This window comes from Salvelinus fontinalis, chromosome 11 (assembly GCF_029448725.1).
Source record: "Salvelinus fontinalis isolate EN_2023a chromosome 11, ASM2944872v1, whole genome shotgun sequence".
NCBI lineage: Eukaryota > Metazoa > Chordata > Actinopteri > Salmoniformes > Salmonidae > Salvelinus > Salvelinus fontinalis.
The window spans coordinates 35701753-35724284 of NC_074675.1; the positions used below are offsets into that span (position 1 = coordinate 35701753).

General features: G+C 44.7%; 1 protein-coding gene across 2 annotated transcripts in view; it reads right to left on the reverse strand.

Moving 5' to 3' along the window:
* Positions 1 to 2447: 2447 nt before the first annotated feature.
* shroom4 (shroom family member 4) overlaps positions 2448 to 22532 on the reverse strand; it is an 84754-nt gene continuing 64669 nt past the window's right edge. For both annotated transcript variants that reach the window (XM_055938559.1, XM_055938560.1), the window contains 12 exons: positions 21829 to 22002; positions 12896 to 15968; positions 12193 to 12266; positions 10896 to 11705; positions 10004 to 10245; positions 9709 to 9899; positions 9161 to 9393; positions 8791 to 8926; positions 8464 to 8565; positions 7366 to 7536; positions 7149 to 7277; positions 2448 to 6977 (listed from right to left, as the gene is read on the reverse strand). In XM_055938559.1, the coding sequence (XP_055794534.1) occupies positions 6819 to 6977; positions 7149 to 7277; positions 7366 to 7536; positions 8464 to 8565; positions 8791 to 8926; positions 9161 to 9393; positions 9709 to 9899; positions 10004 to 10245; positions 10896 to 11705; positions 12193 to 12266; positions 12896 to 15968; positions 21829 to 22002 (5494 nt within the window). In that variant the 3' untranslated portion in view covers positions 2448 to 6818. The remainder of the gene's footprint in view (positions 6978 to 7148; positions 7278 to 7365; positions 7537 to 8463; positions 8566 to 8790; positions 8927 to 9160; positions 9394 to 9708; positions 9900 to 10003; positions 10246 to 10895; positions 11706 to 12192; positions 12267 to 12895; positions 15969 to 21828; positions 22003 to 22532) is intronic.

Sequence of the window (22532 nt, forward strand, 5' to 3'; positions counted from 1 at the left end):
TGTGCACTGGGCCTTTGCTAGTCCTGTATTAGTGGATCGATATAGTCGTCTGTGGCGCAAGAAAACAAAAACATTCTGCATTATTATGTAAATAAGGTATCTGTTTTTATTTGCAAAAATGTTTAAAAAAATGTTTTTTTGCTTTGACACTATGGGGTATTGTGTGTAAATTGCTGAGGATTTTTTTTTTTTAATCCATTTTAAAATAAGGCTGTAACGTAACAAAATCCCTACTGCCTCTGATCTGGCGGAATAACAAAACACAAATATTGCGTTTGTAAATTATGTCTGAGTCCCTGGATGTCCGTATATAAAAAAATCAAAATAGAAAATTAAGTCATCTGGTTTGCTTAATACAAGGAATTTGATATAACATTACTTGAACTTTTTAAACTTTTGCTCAAGTATGACAATTGATTTGTTTTTCCACCGCTGTACTTAAGTACATTTAAAACTTTTACTCAAGTAGTATTTTGCTGGGTGACTCTGCTGGGTGACTTTTACTTGAGTCATTTTCTATTAAGCATCTTTACTTTTACTCAAGTATGACAACTGAGCACTTTTTTCACCACTGGTTTATTCTGTACAAGCTTCCTTTTTTTCACTCTGTCAACTAGGTTAGTATCCATCCTCAGTTTTCTCCTATCACAGCTATTCAACTCTGTAACTGTTTTAAAGTCACCGTTGGCCAAATGGTAAAATCCCTGAGCAGTTTCCTTCCACTCAGGCAACGGAGTTAGGAAGGATGCCTGTATCTTTGTAGTGACTGGGTTTATTGATACACGATCCAAAGTGTAATTAATAACTTCAAAATGCTCAAAGGGATATTCAATGTCTGCTTTATTTTTTTGCATTTCTTGTTGCACAGGTTAAGGTAAATCCCTCCCTGTTTCAGCCTGTTCTCTTCTATTTGGTTCCTAATGAAAATGACCCCGATGTCTTTGTGAGTTTCCAAGCAGCCAGAAAATACAGTCAATGTCAGAGCTAAAGTGCAGGAATTGGGTTAGTGGAACAGATTGGCTTATCTGTGATCCTCTAGTCTAGTCAGGTCTACTAAAGGGATCTTGTCAGTACATTAGGTTAGTTCTTCACGGTATCTGGTTTACAACAAACATGCAAACAATTGTTGGCAAATGCTTGTTATAAATAACATTTGATTATGCTGTTGTCAATGGCACATCTAGCCTGTAACTTAGTAGACCTTATTATTTATTGATTTGCATTTAATAATATATTCGACTGTATTGAATATGACCTCAGAGAATATGATAACATGACAACTTTTCTTCAAGGAAACTGTAAATCCGTACTTATATGTACTCCTAGTACCAATATAGCTGTTGATTCACATTCTTAATGTAAGAGAAGCTACAGTGACACCTTGTGGGAATGGTAGGCTTCTTCTTCTGTGGTCATGAGGAGAATCTCAATCGCATTTTCTTGACTCTGCACATTCTCTTTCCTTGCCTACTTCTCAAAACCCATTGGGGAATTAAGACTTTCTCATTCAATGGGTTTTGAGAAGGAGGCGGGAGAGAGGACTCGAGGAGTCAAGGAAATGCAACTGAGCTTCTCCCATGGTCTGGTGGTCCCTGCATAGGATACTTCTTTGGTCTGTTTAGTGTTTCTTTCTTTCTTTCTTTTTCTTTCTTTAAATAGGAGAGGAGTAGAAGAAAAATGGAGGTAGCGAGAGACAGTGTGTGTGTGCAAGCATGCACGAGGCCTGGTTCATGTCTGTGTCCATGGATGTATAAATCAGCTTTTTCTCCCTCCTTCATTCACCTAATTTTATCTCTTTCCTCTTCTACCTCCCTTTCTCTGGCTCCACTCCATCGCCTGCCCACATTTGAGAAAATATAAATATTTATCCACCTTGCCTCCCATAAAGGGTCAAACTTGTCCAGGGGGAATGCTTTCTTTTATCCCTCTTTTTATTTATTTGTCTCTCTCTTTAGCCAAGAAGAGCAGAATTGGGTTGAACTCTGGAATGCACACCCTGCTACTCTAATGGTGATTCTTCACGTCCATACCCCCCCTCCCCACACACACACACAAAAAACTGTCTGGCTCTTTCTCTCCTGCTATCATTCATTTTTACAACAGTGATTCTCTTTACCCAGAGATTACAGCTCAAATCCCTTAAGATAAAAAAAAAACTATTTGTCTAAATGTTCCACCTGGCAGCTCATATGTTAGCCTCCATTTGCTGTATGCACTGTTTACCTAACTATTACACACGCACAGACACACACACTCACACAGTTTCTCATTCCCTCTTTCTTCTGCTATTCTTCATTTCAGCTCTGTTTACCTAACTATTACTACAAAGTGAATGAAATGTTACGCTAAATGAAACATAAACAAAGCTTTACCCAAGAGGACATAAAATAAATCACAGCCCATGAACACACACAGACACTACACAAATCCCGACTCATAAACACACGGTAGTTTAAAATAGTATTATTAATTATGGTACTCGTCTCACTTGTTTTTTACTAAAAGATTTTTGCAATAAATCTAATAAAAAATACATATCAGAAAATACACAGCAGTATAAGTCTAGAATTAGGAGTGAATCCTAACCTCCCCCCAAGAGTAACATTTTCACTTAAATTTCCCATTGAATGCATGACTAAGTGGATTTTTTTTTTAACCTGTGGAAGTTTAGCTTACTTGTGTGGAAGCTTGGGACCCCTTAATTGGTCCCAACCCATCGTTTCCAGTAGTGCACTATGTAAGGAATACAGTAAACAAAAATGTAAAAAAATAAATAAATACACACATACTGTGCATTCCGAAAGTATTCAGACCCCTTGACCTTTTACACATTTTGTTACGTTGCAGCCTTATTCTAAAATCGATTCAATTGTTTTTTCCCCTCAATCTACCCAAAATAGCTCAAAATAACGAAGCAAAAAACTGTTTTAGACATTTTTGCAAAAAATAAATAAATGAAATATCGCATTTACATAAGTATTCAGACCCTTTACTCAATACATTGTTGAAGCACCTTTGGCAGCAATTACACCCTTGAGTCTTCTTGGGTATGACGCTACAAGCTTGGCACACCTGTATTTGGAGAGTTCTTCCCATTCTTCTCTAAAAAATCCTCTCAAGCTCTGTCAGGTTGGATGGGGAGCATCGCTGCACAGCGATTGAACATCTCTCCCAGAGATGTTAGATCGGATTCAAGTCCGGGCTTTGGCTGGACCACTCAAGGACATCTTGAGTGGTCCAGCCAGAGATCTGTCCCGAAGCCACTCCTCCTTTGTCTTGGCTGTGTGCTTAGGGTTGTTTACGTTTTGGAAGGTGAACCTTCGCCCCCAGTCTGAGGTCCTGAGTGCTCTGGAGCAGGTTTTCAACAAGGATCTCTCTGTAATTTGCGCTGTTCATATTTCCCTCAATCCTGACTAGTCTCCCAGTCCCTGCTGCTGAAAAACATCCAGCATCATGGCAGCATGATGCTGCCACCACCAGGGATGGCACCAGGTTTTCGTCCAGATATCACGCTTGGCATTCAGCACAAAGAGTTCAATCTTGGCTTCATGATTCTCATGGTCTGAGAGTCTTTAGGTGCCTTTTGGTAAACTCCAAGTGGGCTGTCATGTGCCTTTCACTGAGGAGTGGCTTCTGTCTGATTGGTGGAGTGCTGCAGGTATTGGAGTTCCTCTCCACAGAGGAACTAGAGGTCTGCCAGAGTGACCAATGGGATCTTGGTCACCTCCCTGACCAAGGCCCTTCTCCCACAGAACTTCAGTTTGGCCCTAGGGAGAGTCTTGTTGGCTTCAAACTCCTTCCATTTAAGAATGATGGAGGCCACTGTGTTCTTGGGGACCTTCAATGCTGCAGACATTTTTTCGTACCCTTCCCCAGATCTGTGCCTCGACACAATTCTGTCTCGGAGCTCTACGGACAATTCCTTTGACCTCATGGCTTGTTTTTTGCTCTGACATGCACTGTCAACTATGGGACCTTATATAGACAGGTGTGTGCCTTTTCAAATCATGTCCAATCAATTGAATTTACCACAGGTGAACTCCAATCAAGATGTAGAAACAGCTCAAGGATGATCAATGGAAACAAGATGCACCTGCACTCAACTCCGAGTCTCATAGCAAAGGGTCTGAATAATTACATAAATAAGGTATTTCTGTTTTTAATTTTGATAAATGTCATTATGGGGTATTGTGTGTAGATTGCTGAGGATTTTTTCTTATTTAATAAATTTTAGTATAAGGCTGTAACATAACAAAAAGTGGAAAAAGTCAAGGGGTCTGAATACTTTCCGAAGGCACTTGTGTGTGTATCTGTGCGAGTGTGTGTGCACACGTTTTCCTATACTTGTGAGTACCAGAAGTCCTCACAAGAATAGTAAACCAACTAGAATTCAAGGAAGTGAGGATATTTTGCCAGTCCTCATTTATAAAAAGGCTATTTTAGGATTAGGGGTTAGGATTAGGGGTTAAGGTTAGGTTTAAGGAAAATAGGATTTTGAATGGGAATCGTTGGTCCCCAAAAAGTCCTCACAAGTATAGTAAGACATAGCTGTCTTGCAAAAATAAAAATATATGGTCTCATGCATGTTTTTGGTCAAACAGCCAATAATATATATATATATATAAATGAAAAGTTATGTCATTTATATATATATATATATACACGTCATATGGCATATATACGTCATATGGCAAAGTTCATCCTAATACAATACGTGCCCCCAAAAAATCCCCCAAAATGTAATAAAAACAAAGTTTATTTTATTTTATTGGCACGTATTGTATTAGGATGAACTTTGCCATATGACGATTATATGCCATATGACGTATATATTAAAACGACATAACTTCTCATGACATATTTACACTACAATGATGGATTCCAGTTATAACACATGAATATCACTTCTATACACAACATTCAATATACACAATAGTAATGAATGCATAGACACACTGTAAGACATGGTGTGGTAATTTTAGGGCTCCGGGGTGAAATTTCCTAGGATCAGCTTCCCCACCCCCTATTTTAACCTTAACCAGTGGGGGAAATGCAAAACTGACCCAGGATCAGTGTCTAGGGGAAACTTCACCCTACACCAATATACACAATCTAAGGCGTGGTGTGATAGTGTGGTAGTGTAGTGTTAAGGAGGTGTCAATGCAGTGATGTGATGCAGTTATGGAGTATAGGGTTTTCCAGGCCCGAAATCAGTTTGCGCTCTTGGCAAACTCCATCGCTGTCATGGTCAAGCCAAACATGTTTGGCATGACAATAAGCGTTAAGGAGTTTGCATGCTAGCACAAACAGACTGGCACTCAGGCTAGTATAGTGTTTTATGAGAGTGGAGAGAAGCAGCTGTCTCTCTCCATTTCTGGACATATTACTGTAATAGGATTATATGCAATCATAGATTTGGATAGAGGGCTTTTCTTCACAATAATGTTTTATGTGATAACATGGGCAGCTTTATGGCACATGCACCTTCTATCCATTTCTAAGTATTCAATGCACTCCCCAACAGTTTCATGAAAATACTCTCGTCTAGCACCCCAAATTCTCCCTGTCAGTATTGCTCAACAGAGTTATAAATAAATAAATACTTTCCCCAGTCTTGTTCAGTAACACACACACTAAACAACAACTTATTCTTTGGCCTCGTTTTGTAGTGCATGGAGTATGCGATTGTGAGGTTACAGTTGGTAAGTGAAAGATAGTTGTTACTCTTGGGTGTACCAGTGTGTCTAACACCAAAGAGTAGGTGTGTATTTCTTAAATGGACAAATACTGCCAAGTGCAGCCTTAATGAATTGTCTTGTGTGGTTTTAATGGCCACCTCTGTTTAACACAGTGTAGATGTTGGTGTCAGGAAAAGTACTGGTGTTTTAGGAAGTAGTGCCCATACCCCATCCCCAACTCTAACCCCGTCCCTATTTACCCAACTCTAGGGCCTCCATGTGTGGGTTGGCTGTCTCCCTACAGTTCCCATACTTCATGGACATCCCTCAGCTCTACCCCTAACCCTAAACTCTACCATAGCTCTCCAGGCTCTCCTTAGGTTGGGTTGGTTCTCTCTCAATAGTGTCCATACCCCACCCCCCATCCTAACGTACCCCACTCTAGGGTCTCCCTGGGTAGGGTGGTTTTCACTCAATAATGAATGAATCCCACATACATCCCCCAGCCCATCCCTAACACCATCAACTCGTCTCTAAAGTTTCCTTAAAGGAGAAATTTGCTTTTTTACAATCAAATATTATTTGGATGTAAATGGCATGTCATAGAAGGGTCAATACACTTTTTTTGCGATTTTGAGAAACGTTGCCCAACCAGAAATTCATTTCCACACAAAATGGAATATAACGTTATGGATAAAGTTCGGAATGACACAATTTCACATGTACAACATCTAAAGACCTGCATCACTATACTCAGAGTGTTTCCATTTCTAAAAGGACGTATTTGGGTGTTTTTGGAACATTTGTTCATGTTTGTTCAGAGCCCCCCGTTTTTTCAGAGCCCCCTTACTGCACAACAACAATGAGGAAGTGAATCACTGGTTGGGGTAAGTTTCTCAAAAACAAGTGAAATGGCAAAAAAAAGTGTCTGGAATAGAGAGTTGTTTAAAAAAAAAGCAAAATTCACCTTTAAGTTAGAGTTAGTTCTCTCAATAGTGTCCATACCCCCATCAACATGGACACCCCCAACACAGACTCTCCATTAAGGTTCTTAACTGCTCTAACTGTCCTTGTTCACTTTCTCTCAATAGTGTCGATACCCCATCCATCTGCCCAGCTTTCAGGTCTCTTGGTTGGGGTTCAGTAGTGCCCATATCCCATGGACATCCCTAATCCCATCCCGAGACTCTCCCGTAGCCCTCTTAGCTGCTCTTCTCCCAGCCTGATCTTGTCCTCCAGCTGCCTCTGTTCCACCAGCAATGCTGCCTTCATCTTGACGTAATGACTGTAGTCACGGTGCTGTGGATCAAGAAGATAAAGATGACTTTACTGCCCAATTGTACACATGGTCCAACACGCATTTCACTTCTGCTTTATCCCAACCCTTCAGAAAGAAAACACACCACACACAGAGGTTGGAAGTTGGAATGGTTGGAGCAGTGCGAAGACAGTGTGTGTGTGCGTGTGTACCTGTTCTGGGGAGAGGCATCGCCTTAGCACCCTTCCCACAACCTGCTCCCGTCGGTCCACATGTTCTTTGAGGTCCTGGGCCTCTGACAGCTGCACCAGGAGCTGACGCTTCTTCTCCAGGAGGGGGAGCTATGGAGGTAGGGAGGGGAGGGAGGGGTGAGAGCGAGAACAGAGTTTGTTTTAAGGTTGTACTTTTTCTTATTATTTCTTTCCTCACCCTCTCATAGTGTGCAGTCTCGACCTCCAGGTTGTCCAGTGAGCTCTCAACCCTAAGTAGCCGTCCGGAGAGAGACAGAAGCAGACTGACCACCTTATCCATATCCCCGATAAACATCCTGAACTTATCCACCTCATTGGGCTTACAGAACGCTAGCACCAGGCTCTCAACCTAGAGGGGAGAAGAGGAGAGTTAGATCTTATGGCCTTGGTCTGGGAGGTGACTCAGAACCCGATTGTCACTCTGACAGAGCTCTAGAGTTTCTCTGTTGAGATGGGAGAACCTTCTGGAAGGACAACCATCTCTGCAGCACTCCATGGTAGTGTCCAGGCAGAAGCCACTCCTCAGTAAAAGGCACATCACAGCCCACTTGTAGTTACCTAAAGGTTACCTAAAGGACTCTCGGACCATGAGAAACAAGAAACAAGATTCTCTGGTCTGATGAAACCAAGACTGAACTCCTTGGCCTGAATGCCAAGTGTTTTGGAGGAAACCTGAAACCCTCCCTACGGTGAAGCATTATGGTGGCAGCATCATGCTGTGGGGATCTTTAGGCATCAGGGACTGGGGGAGGAGAGGAGAGGCACGAGAGGTATGAGAGGCTTTAGGACAAGTCTCTGAATGTATTGAGTGGCCCAGCCAGAGCCCGGACTTGAACCTGTTCGAACATCTCTGGAGGAACCTGAAAACAGCTGTGCAGCGACGTTCCCCATCCAACCTGACAGAGCTTGAGAGGATCTGCAGAGAAGAATGGGAGAAACTCCCCAAATATAGGTGTGCCAAGCTTGTAGCGTCATCCCCAAGAGTCGAGGATGTAATCGCTGCAAAATGTGCTTCAACAAGGTACTGAGTAAAGGGTCTGAATACTTAAGAAAATGTGATTTTTTAATATTTTTATTTTGAATAAATTAGCAAAAGTATATATTAAAAAAACAGTTTTTGCTTTGTCATTATGGGGTAATGTGTGTATATTGATGAGTGAAAAAAACGATTTAATTCATTTTAGAATAAGGCTGTAACGTACCAAAATGTGGAAGAAGTCAAGGGGTCTAATTACCTTCCGAATGCACTGTATATGTGTGTGTGTACTATACACACCTCCTCTCCCAGCTGTGCGTTAGCCCGTATATCCTCCTGTAGACCTCTCTGTGCCTCTCTCAGAATTCCCAGCTTCTTACGTAGACTCTCCATCAACTGTCTCTGTAAAGGGGGAGACGGGGGGGGTAGTAAAGGAAGGGTAGGTAGAGAGTGTTACAGAGAGCAAAGTCAGTTACAGTCATCTTCGATCCTGTGTGTGTGTGTGTGTGTGTGTGTGTGTGTGTGTGTGTGTGTGTGTGTGTGTGTGTGTGTGTGTGTGTGTGTGTGTGTTTAGTATACAAGCTAGGATTTATCATAAAAGAGTGCACACGGGTGTTGTGTGTGTACCTTGTAAGACAGTTCCTCATCGTCATCATCAGTGTCTCTAGTGTCTGAGCAGTAGTCCTTCATCTGAGTGAGGAGCTGAGCTTTGGCTGCTGAGGTAGAGTAGTAGGACGAACAACTGGAGCTGGCACCAGAACGCCTGGATAAAGGAGGAGGAGAGGAAAAGAGAGAGGTAAGGTTAGAGTTGACTCAATTCAGGATCTATGTAAAAAATTAAAAAAATGTGCTAGATGTGATACCCCCCGACAATGTTAAGTTATTTGTGGAATTTGAGAATCTAATGGAACGTGCTACGTAAATGCAGTTAATTGTGAATTTTATGATATGTGTATACCATATAAATATGAAATACACAACCCACACACGCACTCACCTATCCAGGCTGTCTGTATTGTGCTCCAGGTTGGGGCTACGGTAGGCCTTTCTCCAGCTCTCTGTGCCTGCCTCGCCCTCAATGCTCTGGGGAAACAGCTCCTCCATGAGTTCCTCTCTGGTCCTCATCCCCTGGTCCTCCATTTCTCCATCCAGAGACCCATTCTCCACTGTCATCCTACCCGCTGGCAAGGCCTCCTGATCAGGGATCGTGTCGATGTCGGTCTCCAGCACCTGCAACGGAGATAAGATTGTACCGGTAAGCTCACTCCACAGCTTAAATGCCTTGAGATGTCTCAACTCGCTTCGCCAAAGTGCTAGCTTTCTGGTGGCGCAACTGGCCAGTAAGTTGTCAAGCGGGTGGTCACGTTTGTTTGCAAAGCAGAGGTTCACTAGTTTGAGTCCAATATAGTTATATAGGTTAGCATCAAGCTGCGGGGTGAAGGTTCCCCTAGGTACAGATCTAGCATTAAACTCCCCTCCCCATATCCTGACCTTACGGGCAACTTCACCCTACACCCTAGCAGCACAGTGAGGCATGTTACACACCGTGACGGGCAGGGCGAAACATTGTAGCTCTGTCCTGATTGGCTCTTCATCCTCTGGAAGCCCCTCCTCCTGGGAGTCGTCAATGTCCGTTTCCATGGGGATGTCCACTTCCTGTTCCAAGCTCTGGGCGGGGCTCGGGCCAAAATCGGATTCCGGTTCCAGTTCCAATAATTCTTGTTCCAATTCCGTCTCTGGAATGGGAATCAATCAATTAATCACTGAATCATAATTTACAAAACAAATTTTTACAGGAGTTGTCACAAAGTGCTTTACAGAATTGTATGGCGTTACTTACTGTTGTTATTGTTGTGGGGGTGATTGTGCAATCTTCTATTCTGCTGTAACTGTTGTTGTTGTTCATAGCTCATAGCGAAGTAGGACTCTGGTGAGATAACGCCATTCTCTATGGTGAGTTGACCTGAGACGCTATGCACTCTGGGAGACGGAGTTCTCTCCCACTCAGCCCTGGCCCTCTGCTGTCTATGAGAGATAGGCTTCAATACAGCAGGACAATCTTGGTCAACCATGTTGTACAACCTGCAGAAGGACATATAATATACAGTTAAACAGGTGTGTGTTACTAAGTGGAGGTGATATAATAATAATTCAGAAAGGAAACACCAGATGTACATTTAACCATTTATTAGAAAAGATAATGCATAGTCTTGATTCTGCTCCTTCAGGGTAGCTCACTGCCAGAGCGAAGCGTCATATGAAGATGATAATATATCTATAGGCAGTGAGCACTATGCAATGTCAAATCCCCTGAAGGAAGAAACACAGAACCCAGACAGGTGGATGCTGGGGGCGGTGGTGGGATATCGGAAACAGCAAGCATAGCGAGTAACCGCTAGTTACAGCACCAACGGCAGCAAGAGACACCAGCACATGACATCCGGCATTGAGGAAGCATGTGTAGAACTGGTCAACTTAAATAGACCGCATGTAAGTAGTGTGAATCAAATTGGTGCAATGTCCGCTGATGCAATCAGCTGACGCCACCAGACTCGGGTTTCCCTTCTGAACTGGCTCCGCTTTTTTAATAATAGTAATATAATAAGATGTGTAAATGGCTCTGACTACATAGTGTTTCACATGCAGAAACCCACATAGAGACACTCTGTAGAGTAGTGAGTAGTATAAGTGCTGACACATTTGTGTGTCGTGCCTCTAAGTCTCCATCTCACCTGACACAGCTTTCTGACGGCGGCAGTGTGTCGTTGTAGCGAGGGGGAGTGTCTTTATCTCTTTGGGGCGGGGCCACCGGCCGGAAGGCCGTGTGTGTGAACCCTGGACTAGGCGGAGCCTGGGAAAAGCGCCATTCCTGGACTTGGCTTCTGATGCAGCGCTGGCACCCCTCTAGCTCCTCCCTCTGGGGCGGGAGGCTGTAGGAGCGCTGACGCGTCATTTCACTCTTTTCGGGGTGACAGGGGTGAGATGAAGGGTGAGAGGTGGAACCCTCTGGTGGTATGAGAGGGAGAGGAGGGGGGGTGGGGTTTACCAATGGATGGACGGATGAAGAAACAGAAGTGGAGAAGAGAGGAGAGGCGATGAGGGTGTGGTGGGAGGCTCTCCTGCGGTGGAACTGCTCCCATTTGGGGGGAGGTGGCCTCGGAGGGGGTAGAGTCTTATTTTTGTTAGCCGCTCCCCTAATTCCTCCCACTCTTCCCCCTTCGATCCCGCCTCCCTCCTCCAGCTCAGACAGTGGTGTCGCCATAGCAACCGAGGGTGAAATACGGCGGTAGGTAGAGCCAAAGTGTAGATCGTTCTCGGACATGGCCCTGCTTCGTAGTAGTGATGAAGATGAATATGATGTGGGGTTAACCACCATAGACGTCTGGTGATGGTCCTCCTCGTCCATACTACAGGCAGACAGCAAGCCATTCCAACAACCCCCACTTTGGGAGACTTGCTGGTGGTGGTGGTAGTCAGGTGTTACTGTTATAGCACAATTTGGTGGCCCGGTGGATGAATCACGTCTGTACCGGGGGTAGTCCCTGAGAGATGGAGAGAGGGAGAGATGGAGAGAGGGGGGGGGGGGGGGGGGGGGGTAGAGCAAAAAAAGAGAACTGATTGTTTGGCCAAAGAAGAAGTCTACTGGGATCCATTATTTTTTTCGTTGTCTATTTTTGTTTCTTTCTCTTAAAGCGGAGTGTAGAGACAGATGTTGCATCCCAAATGGTACCCTATATTTTACATAGTGCACTACTTTTGACCAGAATCCACAGGACAGAGAGAGAGAGGGAGAGTGAGAGAGAGAGAGCAATCAGGCCAAAAAGGAAGTCTACTGGGACCCATTCTTTATTTCTTTGTCTATTTCTTTTTTTATTTCTTTCTCTAAAAGCGGAGTGTAGAGACACATTCTGCGTCCAAAATGGTACCCTATATTTCACATAGTGCACTACTTTTGACCAGAGCCCACAGAGAATAGGTTGCCATTTGGGGGGCACACAGAGACAGGAGGTTGGATAGGAAATGACATACCTCTCGGTCAGGCTGAACTTCCTGTTGATCTGTGTCTGTTCCCACGGTAACGGCCGAGACGCAGCAGGATACGCCTGTGGAACACATCGGCCAAGTTATTCACAGGAGGACAGGGAGAGAAGCAGGAATGTCGCTTGCTCGCCCAAGGATCCGCTTTAAAGAATAATGCTCGTTGACACCAACGCTCAGTACCTACTTTAAAAAGTTATATAAGTGATGATAATGTGGGAAATGTAAGCTTCTGGAACAAAGAGGAGGAACTATTAGAACAATGGAACCCTTTTAGAACCTTTCAATGTGTAAAATATGAAACCTTTTTCCAAAACTCAACTTGGAGGACAGACGGCTAACTAGTGTGAGTGAGTGACAAGAGATGAATAATAAAATGCACTACTCAGTTCCCATCTCAACGACTGGAATCGGTTGATGAAACCCCTCCAGTGTGTGTGTGTGTGTCTTTATATCCTCTTGTATTGGCCAACCATCCTCCTCCCTTAGGGTGCTTTAGGCAAGGCCAAGCAAGCTTCAAGATAGTACATCCTCATTCAGATCTGGACCCGTTAAACACTATTCGACATCTCCAGATACTGTATAAAACCTTGGCGTTGAACCAAAGGCCTTAATCTGAATTCAACCTTTGCGTGTCTGTGTGCACGTGTGTGTGAGTGTGTCTAGGTATTGTGTAACAGTAACCTATACTTGCCTCTGTTGGTGTGTAGCTCTGTGGTGGATACCCCTGGTGAAGAGCCTGGTTATCCTGGAGGAGAGCGGTGTTGACCGGGTGGAAGGCTGAACGAGGGGCCTCGATCTGGGTTTGGGGACGGGAGTAGGAGTGGGGCTGGGAATAGGCATGGGGTTGGGATTGACTGGCAAAGAGATCTTGAGCTGAACTGAGTGACTTTATCTCCCTCTCACTTTGTCTCTCTTTCTCCATCTCACTATCTTGTTCCCTCTCTATCTCCCTTTCCCTCTCCATCTCCATCTCCAGCTCTCTCAGTCTAGCCCTTTCCTCACTTTGTCTCTCTTCCTCAAGTGCCATCTCCCTCTCGCTGGCCCTCTCTTCTCTTTCCCTCTCCCTTACCATTTCCTCCCTCTCCAACAACCTCTCCCTCTCTGTCGCCCTCTCCTCCCTTTCCCTCTCCCTCTCTCTTGCTCTTTCCTCCCTTTCCATCTCCCTCTCTTTTTCCCTCTCCTTCTCTCTCTCCCTCTCATTTTCTCTCTCCCTGTTCCCACTAACCGATTGTCTCCGGGCCTCCATGGTACTAATCAAAAGGGGACTTTCTCGCTCGAATCCACCCTGGTAGGAGTACCTCCTCTGGGCTTGTCCCTGTCCATAGCCCCCTCCTTGGTTCTCCAGCATCGACAGATGAGGCTGCCTCTCATGTCTATCTGGCCTCTGCCGTCGTCTCGTCAGACCAGGCAAATTTGACACCAATATACTCCTGCTTGTCTCCTCAAAGAACTTACAGCGGTCCGCGAAAGGTAGAATATCAGACTCCTCAGTGTGGGAAGAACAAGTGGTGGAAGAAGAAGAGGAGGCAGAGGATGACCTTCCTCGTCCTGACACTCCCAAGGCCACTCCGACCCTCTCCCCCCGTCGGTCAGTGTCAATTTCTGGTTGGAGTTTATGTTCGGGTGTCCATCTCCATCGGCGGGACTTACCAGCTGGAGCTAGCTCCTCCACAACCTGGCTACCCATACCCCAGCTGGGCAAGGTTGGGTCGGACCTCTGGCATGCCCTGGATGAGTCTGTAGCTTGGTCTTGGTTCCCTGGTGGTTCAGGTTCTTCATCCCTGGGGGGTTGTAGAGCAGAAACTGGGGCTAGGGACGGCTGGTGGAGCTGGAGGGTGGAAGAAGAGGATAGTCTGTTCAGACCTCCAGGAGCTGGAGCTGAGAGGCTGATGTCGGAAGAGGTGTACACACATTGGGAGCTGCTCTCCTTGGCAGGCGGATCGACGTCCTCAGCCTCTTTCCTCTGGAGGTCCTGGATTTCCAGGTCTGGACCTTCTTCTTCCTCAACTGTCTCCCCGCTGTAGAGCAACCCTCCTGGGCCTTTACTCTTGGACAGCTGGGCCTTCTTGTGCTGGATCTCGTTACGGAGGTTCGTGGCGAAGCGTTCGCTGCGACGGCGTGCCCGGGACGAACGGTGACTCCTGGGTTTCTTCATCAGCACCTCTCCTTCATTATCATCCCTTCTTCCTCCTCCTCCTCCTCTATGACTTCCCTCCAGTAGGCTGTCAACACTGGCTGCAGCACTGAGAGGCCCAAAGTCGGTCTCCCATATCCGCTCAGAGCTCACCTCTCCCTGTGTACAATCTCCAGAGGGCTCCCCTGACCCTGGAACATTCACCGGCCTACCCCAGGGGTGTTGGACCTGGATGGGGGAGAGGAGATTACCAGCAGCCGCCACCACCTCCCTACTCTCCCAAACCACCACACTCACCTGTCCTGCCTCCCCAATTCCATCAATGTCCACCAATCCTGGGGTAGAGCATTGACTCCTTCCTTCCCACTCCCCCTGGCTCTGCTGGAGGAGGAGGAGGGAGGCGTCATGACTCCCTATATCCCCTCCTAGGTCCTCCCTGGGGGGGTTAAGGGGGGAGTGAGACCACTGGGAGCTGGAGGGGGAGACGGAGCTATGGTCCGAAGGGTCACTGGAAAACTCTAGATGACGTAGCTGCGATAAGAGTTTCTCAGGGACGCTTTGTCTGTAGAGACCTGATGAGCAGTGCTTGTTCTGGGGGAGGAGGTGGTTGGTTTCACCTGGGGGGTCTGGATCTATGGAGCTGTCTGGAGGTAGGGAGCTGGAGCCGGGGATGGAGGAAGAGGAGCTTCTCTCTAGGGCAGAGAGGTGGAGGGAGTCTGAGTGGATCTCCTGGATCTCTGAGTTCTTATACAGAAAGGAATCTTTTTTTTTGGAGATGAGGGTGTAGTATTGCTCCAAAGAATCTCCTTTAAAATTCCCAACCCCAACCCTTTTCCCATTTCCCATGTCTCCCTCTGCCTTTGACGCCTTGCAAAGAGCGGGATAGCCATTCCATCTGGGAATAACCGAAACACCAGGAACGTTCTGAGGATTGTCGTCATCGTCCTCGGCATGGCAACGGAAGAGGCTGGGAATTCCGACGGGGGCAGAGATGCATCGTTGATCTTTGACATCTGTAATCCCCAAGCGACCTCTCGTGGCCCTAAAACTGTCCTTCCTGGTTGGGGGAAGGGGGGGAATTGAAGCCTCCCTTTTCCCTCCTCCTCCACCCCTCTCCCCTCTCCCCTCCTCTTCAAAACAGTACGAAGATGGTCTCTCCTTCGCTTCCGGCTGCCTCACTCTTGGCCTGGTCAGTGACCTCGACTTTAGTAGTACGGCTGAGGTACTGGTCTCATCATGGGCCTCGCCTGACTCCGTCCCCACAGATGGTGCATTGCCACAGGCATAAACCCGGCAGGCGGGTCCCCCTGGCCCAAGGTTCCGGAGGATATTCTCCATAGAACAGGCCTCACCGGGCCTTAATGAGACAGTATAGTCTGACATATTAGAACTAGCTGAGAAAGAGCTATAGGCAGAGTCTCTTTTATTGTTGAAAATAGCAGGGTCCACTGGTGAACTGTTGTAATCATAGTCTCTCTTATTGTTGAAGATGGCCGGGTCCACTGGGGAATTATGGGAATCGTAGTACACTTGGCTGCTAGGAGGGTCAAGGCTGTCCATGCTACCTAGGGAACTGCTTCTGTCTGTAGAGTAGTGTCTGGAGAGCTGGTTCCACTGGATAGACAGATCACTGTAAAGAGGTGAAGAGAGGGGAGGTCGGAGAGGAAAGGAGACAGAAATGAGTGATTACTAATTTCTGTTAAGTAAATAGTATTATCATCAATACAAGTCATATTTTGGTTAATTTACCCGACATATACCAGTTGCTACATTATTTACATCTTAAGAAGTAGGCCTACTGAAGCTGAATCTATTCTATAATTGCATTTTACATTACATTTTTACATTTTTAGTCATTTAGCAGACGCTCTTATCCAGAGCGACTTACAGTAGAGTGCATACATTCTATTACATTTTACATACTGAGACAAGGATATCCCTACCGGCCAAACCCTCCCTAACCCGGACGACGCTATGCCAATTGTGCGTCGCCCCACGGACCTCCCGGTTGCGGCCGGCTGCGACAGAGCCTGGGCGCGAACCCAACCCAGCCTGGGCGCGAACCCAGAGACTCTGGTGGCGCAGCTAGCACTGCGATGCAGTGCCCTAGACCACTGCGCCACCCGGGAGGTGCACTAGTCTAAATGGTAAAGTAAGAGAAGCATAGGATATACTGCTTGATTTCATCTGCTTTACTGTATTCCTATTCATAGAGCTACCTCTGCCATGTGTTTCTGAAGGATTTGTGGGGAAGAAAAGAAAAAGGAGCAGATTGAACGATAGCTTTAAGCAGTCAGGGATTACTGCTGCATCGTGGGTAGAGAGGGCGACAGGAAATTATGTCGTAACCAGAGGAAATGACATCCCCTCCCTCCTGAACGTTCCATCAAGGGACGATAAAGAACATGACAGGAATAACAACTCTATGGTGAATTAGAGTGGGCACACATACACTACACACATACACAGCCGTACTGCAGGCAGGCAGGCGGGCAGGCAGGCACACACACACAAACAAACATAGTCATCAAGTTGGACTCGAGTCAGACTGTCAGCCTTTGTTTGAGGTCTTGATTAGCTATTTAAGGGGTTGTTTAACATTTATGGAACTTCTGACGGTACATCCCAAAGGAAGTCACAGACAGACAGACAGACAGACAGACAGACAGACAGACAGACAGACAGACAGACAGACAGACAGACAGACAGACAGACAGACAGACAGACAGACAGACAGACAGACAGACAGACAGACAGACAGACAGACAGACAGACAGACAGACAGACAGACAGACAGACAGACAGACAGACAGACAGACAGACAGACAGACAGACAGACAGACAGACAGACAGACAGACAGACAGACAGACAGACAGACAGACAGACAGACAGACAGACAGACAGACAGACAGACAGACAGACAGACAGACAGACAGACAGACAGACAGACAGACAGACAGACAGACAGACAGACAGACAGACAGACAGACAGACAGACAGACAGACAGACAGACAGACAGACAGACAGACAGACAGACAGACAGACAGACAGACAGACAGACAGACAGACAGACAGACAGACAGACAGACAGACAGACAGACAGACAGACAGACAGACAGACAGACAGACACACACACACACACACACACACACTCGTTCTGTTTATTAACTGTCTTCCCCTCTTTGTCCACATGTTCTGGAAGTTACATGCCATTGTCCTGTTATGCAGAGAGAATATGTCTCATCAGACATTGCATTGTGTGTGTGTGTGTGTGTGTGTGTGTGTGTGTGTGTGTGTGTGTGTGTGTGTGTGTGTGTGTGTGTGTGTGTGTGGGGGTGTGTGTGTGGGGGTGTGTGTGTGGGGGTGTGTGTGTGGGTGTGGGTGTGTGTGGGTGTGTGTGTGTGTATGTTTTGTGTATGTGGCCATAAAGGTGAGGACTGCATAATTGTGAGAATTGCAGCACAAAGCATTACAGCTTTATGTAAACTCAAGCCTATCTACACCATTCAAACCATTAGTGTGTGTGATACATAAATACTGGACTATCTAAGCCCGTTAAAACTATTAGGGGTAATTGTAGTGAATTATCTTCTTATGGCTGGGTGCAGTATTGAGTAGCTTGGATGAATAAGGTGCCCAGAGTAAACTGCCTGCTACTCAGTCCCAGTTGCTAATATATGCATAAAAGTATTATGTTTGGATAGAAAACACTCTGCAGTTTCTAAAACTGTTTGAATGATGTCTGTGAGTATAAAGTGAGTATAACATAACTCATATGGCAGGCAAAAACCTGAGAAGAAATCCAACCAGGAAGTGGGAAATGTGAGGTTGGTCGTTTTTCAACTCATTCTCTATTGAAGATACAGTGGGATATTGGTCATGTTTCACTTCCTAAGGCTTCCACTAGATGTCAACAGTCTTTAGAACCTTGTTGGATGCTTCTACTGTGAAGTGGGGCTGAATGAGAGGGTATTGAGTAAGGTAAGAGTAAGCCATGAGCTGAACATGCGCTGACCATGCACATTCACATGAGAGCGAGCTCTGTTCCATCGCATTTCTGAAGACAAAGGAATTCTCCGGTTGGAACATTATTGAAGATTTATGTTAAAGACATCCTAAAGATTGATTCTATACATAGTTTGCCATGTTTCTACGGATTGTAATGGAACTTTTTGGACTTTTCGTCCGTACTTTCCGCTGGATCTGCCCGCGCGTCGTGAGTTTAGATTGTATACTGAACGCGCGAACAAAACTGAGTTATTTGGACATAAATGATGGACTTTATCGAACAAAACAAACATTTATTGTGGAACTGGGATTCCTGGGAGTGCATTCTGATGAAGATCATCAAAGGTAAGTGAATGTTTATAATGTTATTTCTGACTTCTGTTGACTGCACAATATGGCGGATATCTTTTTGTCTTGTTTGGGCTCTGAGCGCCGTACTCATATTATTGCATGGTTTGCTTTTTCGAAATCTGACACAGCGGTTGCATTAAGGAGAAGTGTATCTAAAGTTCCATGTATAACACTTGTATTTTAATCAACATTTATAATGAGTATTTCTGTAAATTGATGTGGCTCTCTGCAAAATCACCGGATGTTTTTGGAACTACTGAACATAACGTGCCAATGTATACTGAGATGTTTTTATATAAATAGGAACTTTATCGAACAAAACATACATGTATTGTGTAACATGAAGTCCTAAGAGTGTCATCTGATGAAGATCAAAGGTTAGTGATTAATTCTATCTCTATTTCTGATTTTTGTGACTCCTCTCTTTGGCTGGAAAAATGGCTGTGTTTTTCTGTGACTTGGCTCTGACCTAACATAATCGTTTGTGGTGCTTTCGCCAAAAAGCCTATTTGAAATCGGACACTGTGGTGGGATTAACAAGAAGTGTATCTTTAAAATGGTGTGAAATACTTGTATGTTTGAGGAATTTTAATTATGAGATTTCTGTTGTTTAAATTTGGCGCCCTGCACTTTCACTGGCTGTTGTCAAATCGATCCTGTTAGCGGGATCTCAGCCAAAAGCAGTTAAATCATTAATAGTTATCAAAGGGGAACCACTGCGTGCATGTGTGTGTCTCTGTGTGTATACGCTACACAGCTAACTGTGGACATTCTGATGTACTGAACATATCAGGCAATCTATTTCTTGTTGTTACTGGCTAGAATCAGTAATGCACATAGACACGCACACACATAAAGCATAGTTATATTACTATACTTTACAAAAATAAACGCAATATGGAAAAATGTCTACGATTTTACTGAGTTACAGTTCATTTAAGGAAATCATTTAATTGAAATGAATTCATTAGGCTCTAATCTAACGATTTTGCATGACTGAGCAGGGAAGCAGCCATTGGTGGGCCTGGGAAGGCCATAGTTTTCCCCCACAAAAGGGCTTTAATTACAGACAGATATACTCCTCAGTTTCATCAGCTGTCCAGGTGGCTGGTCTCAGATGATCCCGCAGGTGGAGAAGCCAGATGTGAAGATCCTGGGCTGGCTTGGTTACACGACGTCTGCAGTTGTGAGGCCAGTGGGACGTAGTGCCAAATTCTCTAAAACGACGTTGGAGGTGGCTTATGGTAGAGAAATTAGCATTCAATTCTCTGGCAACAGCTCTGGTGAACATTCCTGCAGTCAGCATACCAATTGCAAGCTCCCTAAAAACTGTGGAATTGTGTTGTGTTACAAAACTGCTCATTTTAGAGTGACCTTGTATGGTTCCCAGCACAAGGTGCACCTGTGTAATGATCATGCTGTTTAAATCAGCTTCTTGATATGCCACACCTGTCAGGTAGATTGATTATTTTGACAAAGGAGAAATGCTCAGCAACAGGGATGTAAAATAAATTGTGCACAACATTTGAGAGAAAGAAGCTTTGTGTGAGTATGAAACATTTCTGGGATCTTTAATTTCAGCTCATGAAACATGGGACCAAAACTTTACATGTTGCTTTATATTTTTGTTCAGTATATAGTATGTATAAGCTTTGGAAACGTTTCAATGTACTTATTAGTGTTGACTTTAATCAAATAAAATCTCCTCAAAACTATTTTCTCAACCAATTCATTGTTTTTTCTTAACTCTTATATAGATTTTTTTGTAGTTGTTGAAATCATTGGTGGATTTCTCCTTCCTCACAGATTTAGGGTCAATCCAAAATTACACTATTCGCTCAGGCTAAAAGCAGTGCACAATGAGGGAATAGGGTACCATTTGGGAAGAGAGACTTATACCCTTTTTATACTATGGTACCCGACCCAAATTAAACTGTGCTGGCTCAAATATTATTCCCGCAACTTTGACTCGGCCCAGTTTGTCTCAGTAGTGTGAAAAGCCATTTTGATAGTTTGGGGGTCCCACCATTGAGTGATCAGCCAGTGAGGAATGTGTGAATCGATGCCTGTCTGAAAATACCCCTGTTATCCGGAGTGATGCTATTGACTTTAGAAAACGATGAGGTCACTAAGCTTCCTGATGATTGTTAGTCTTTGGAAACAGGTCACAGGTCAAAATACCCTTAGTCTGCACTCCCACAAGACTGTGTACCGAGCCTCAAACACACACACAGCTCAGATATGCACACACATGCGAGCGCACACACACACACACAGGGGTTGGAAATTATTTGGGGAAATTATATTATTTTATAGTAACACAATTGCTCAGAGAAAGAGATTTTGTTTAACAAGTAATAATATTTTTTCTCAAAACGGTAGGGGTCAAAATGATTGACATCCCTAAAGATTCTTATATATAAAGTAGTCAAAAGTTTAGTATTTGGTCCCATATTCCTAGCATGCAATGACTATAATCAACCGTGTGACTACAAACTTGTTGGATGCATTTGCAGTTCGTTTTGGTTGTGTTTTAGATTATTTTGTGACCAATAAAAATGAATGGTAAATAATGTATTGTGTGAATTTGGAGTAACTTTTATTGTAAATAAGAGTATAATATGTTTCTAAGCACTTCTACATTAATGTGGATGCTACCATGATTACAGATAATCTTGAATGAATCGTGAATAATGATGAGTGAGAAAGTTACATCGGGTCAAAGATCATACCCCCAAGACATGCTAACCTCTCACCATTACCAATAAAAGGAGAGGTTAGCATTTCTTGGGGGTATGATGTTTGACCCTCTGTAACTTTCTAACTCATCATTATTCATGATTCATTCAGTATTATGATTATTAGTATTATGATTATGACACACACAAACGTGGCGTGTGCAAACATAGCTTGATAGAATCTTGTCTCCCAACCTTCTCCGGGGGAATCGGATAGAATGGGACAGACTGCTATAAACTCTAATTCACATATAAGCCAGGGTACTTAGTCATCCCGTATCTTCACAATATAAATTACAATTACCTGCTGTCTGCTGTGCCAGGGTAGTGTATAGGGCCCAGTGTGTTTGTGTGTATGTGTCTGTATATATGCATCTGTGTGTATGTTACCTGTTGTCTGTTGTAGAGTGCCAGGGTAGTGTGTAGGGCCCAGGATGGAGCTGCATGGCAGATGGGGGGGAAGGGGGGGTAGGAGGGGGGACAGGGGTAGAACTGTGGGGGGACTCCGTTGATGAAAGCTTGGCCAGGTTCCACGAGTGAGGCCTGATCACAGGTACACTGCGTCTGGTGAGAGAGCGGGAACACACACATACAGGTGAGGGATTGGCTCCCGAGTGGCACAGCAGTCTCTCAGTGTTTGAGGCGTCACTACAGACACCCTGGTTCGAATCCAGGCTGTATCACAACCGGCCGTGATTGGGAGTCCCATAGGGAGACGCACAATTGGCCCAGCGTCGTCCGGGTTTGGCCGGTTTAGGCTGTCATTGTAAATAAGAATTTGTTCTTAACTGACTTGCCTAGTTAAATAAAGATTCAAGAAAAAAAGGGATAATGTAGGGGTAACAGTAGGGGTAACATGATTTGTCGGTACACCCAAAAGGAAGTCTATGTACACCCAAAAGGAAGTACCTTAAGCAGTGTATATATGCCAGGTAGGAGCCTAGAACAAACTTCGGTGAGTTCCCAGGAGACTCCTGTTCATGAATGGCCCATTATTCTGAAGCTATTAATAATTTCGGAATAACGCACTGGAAAATAATTCTGAAAAAGTTTTCCTCTCAGGGGAGAATTTCGACAGAGGAATTCTGGGAATA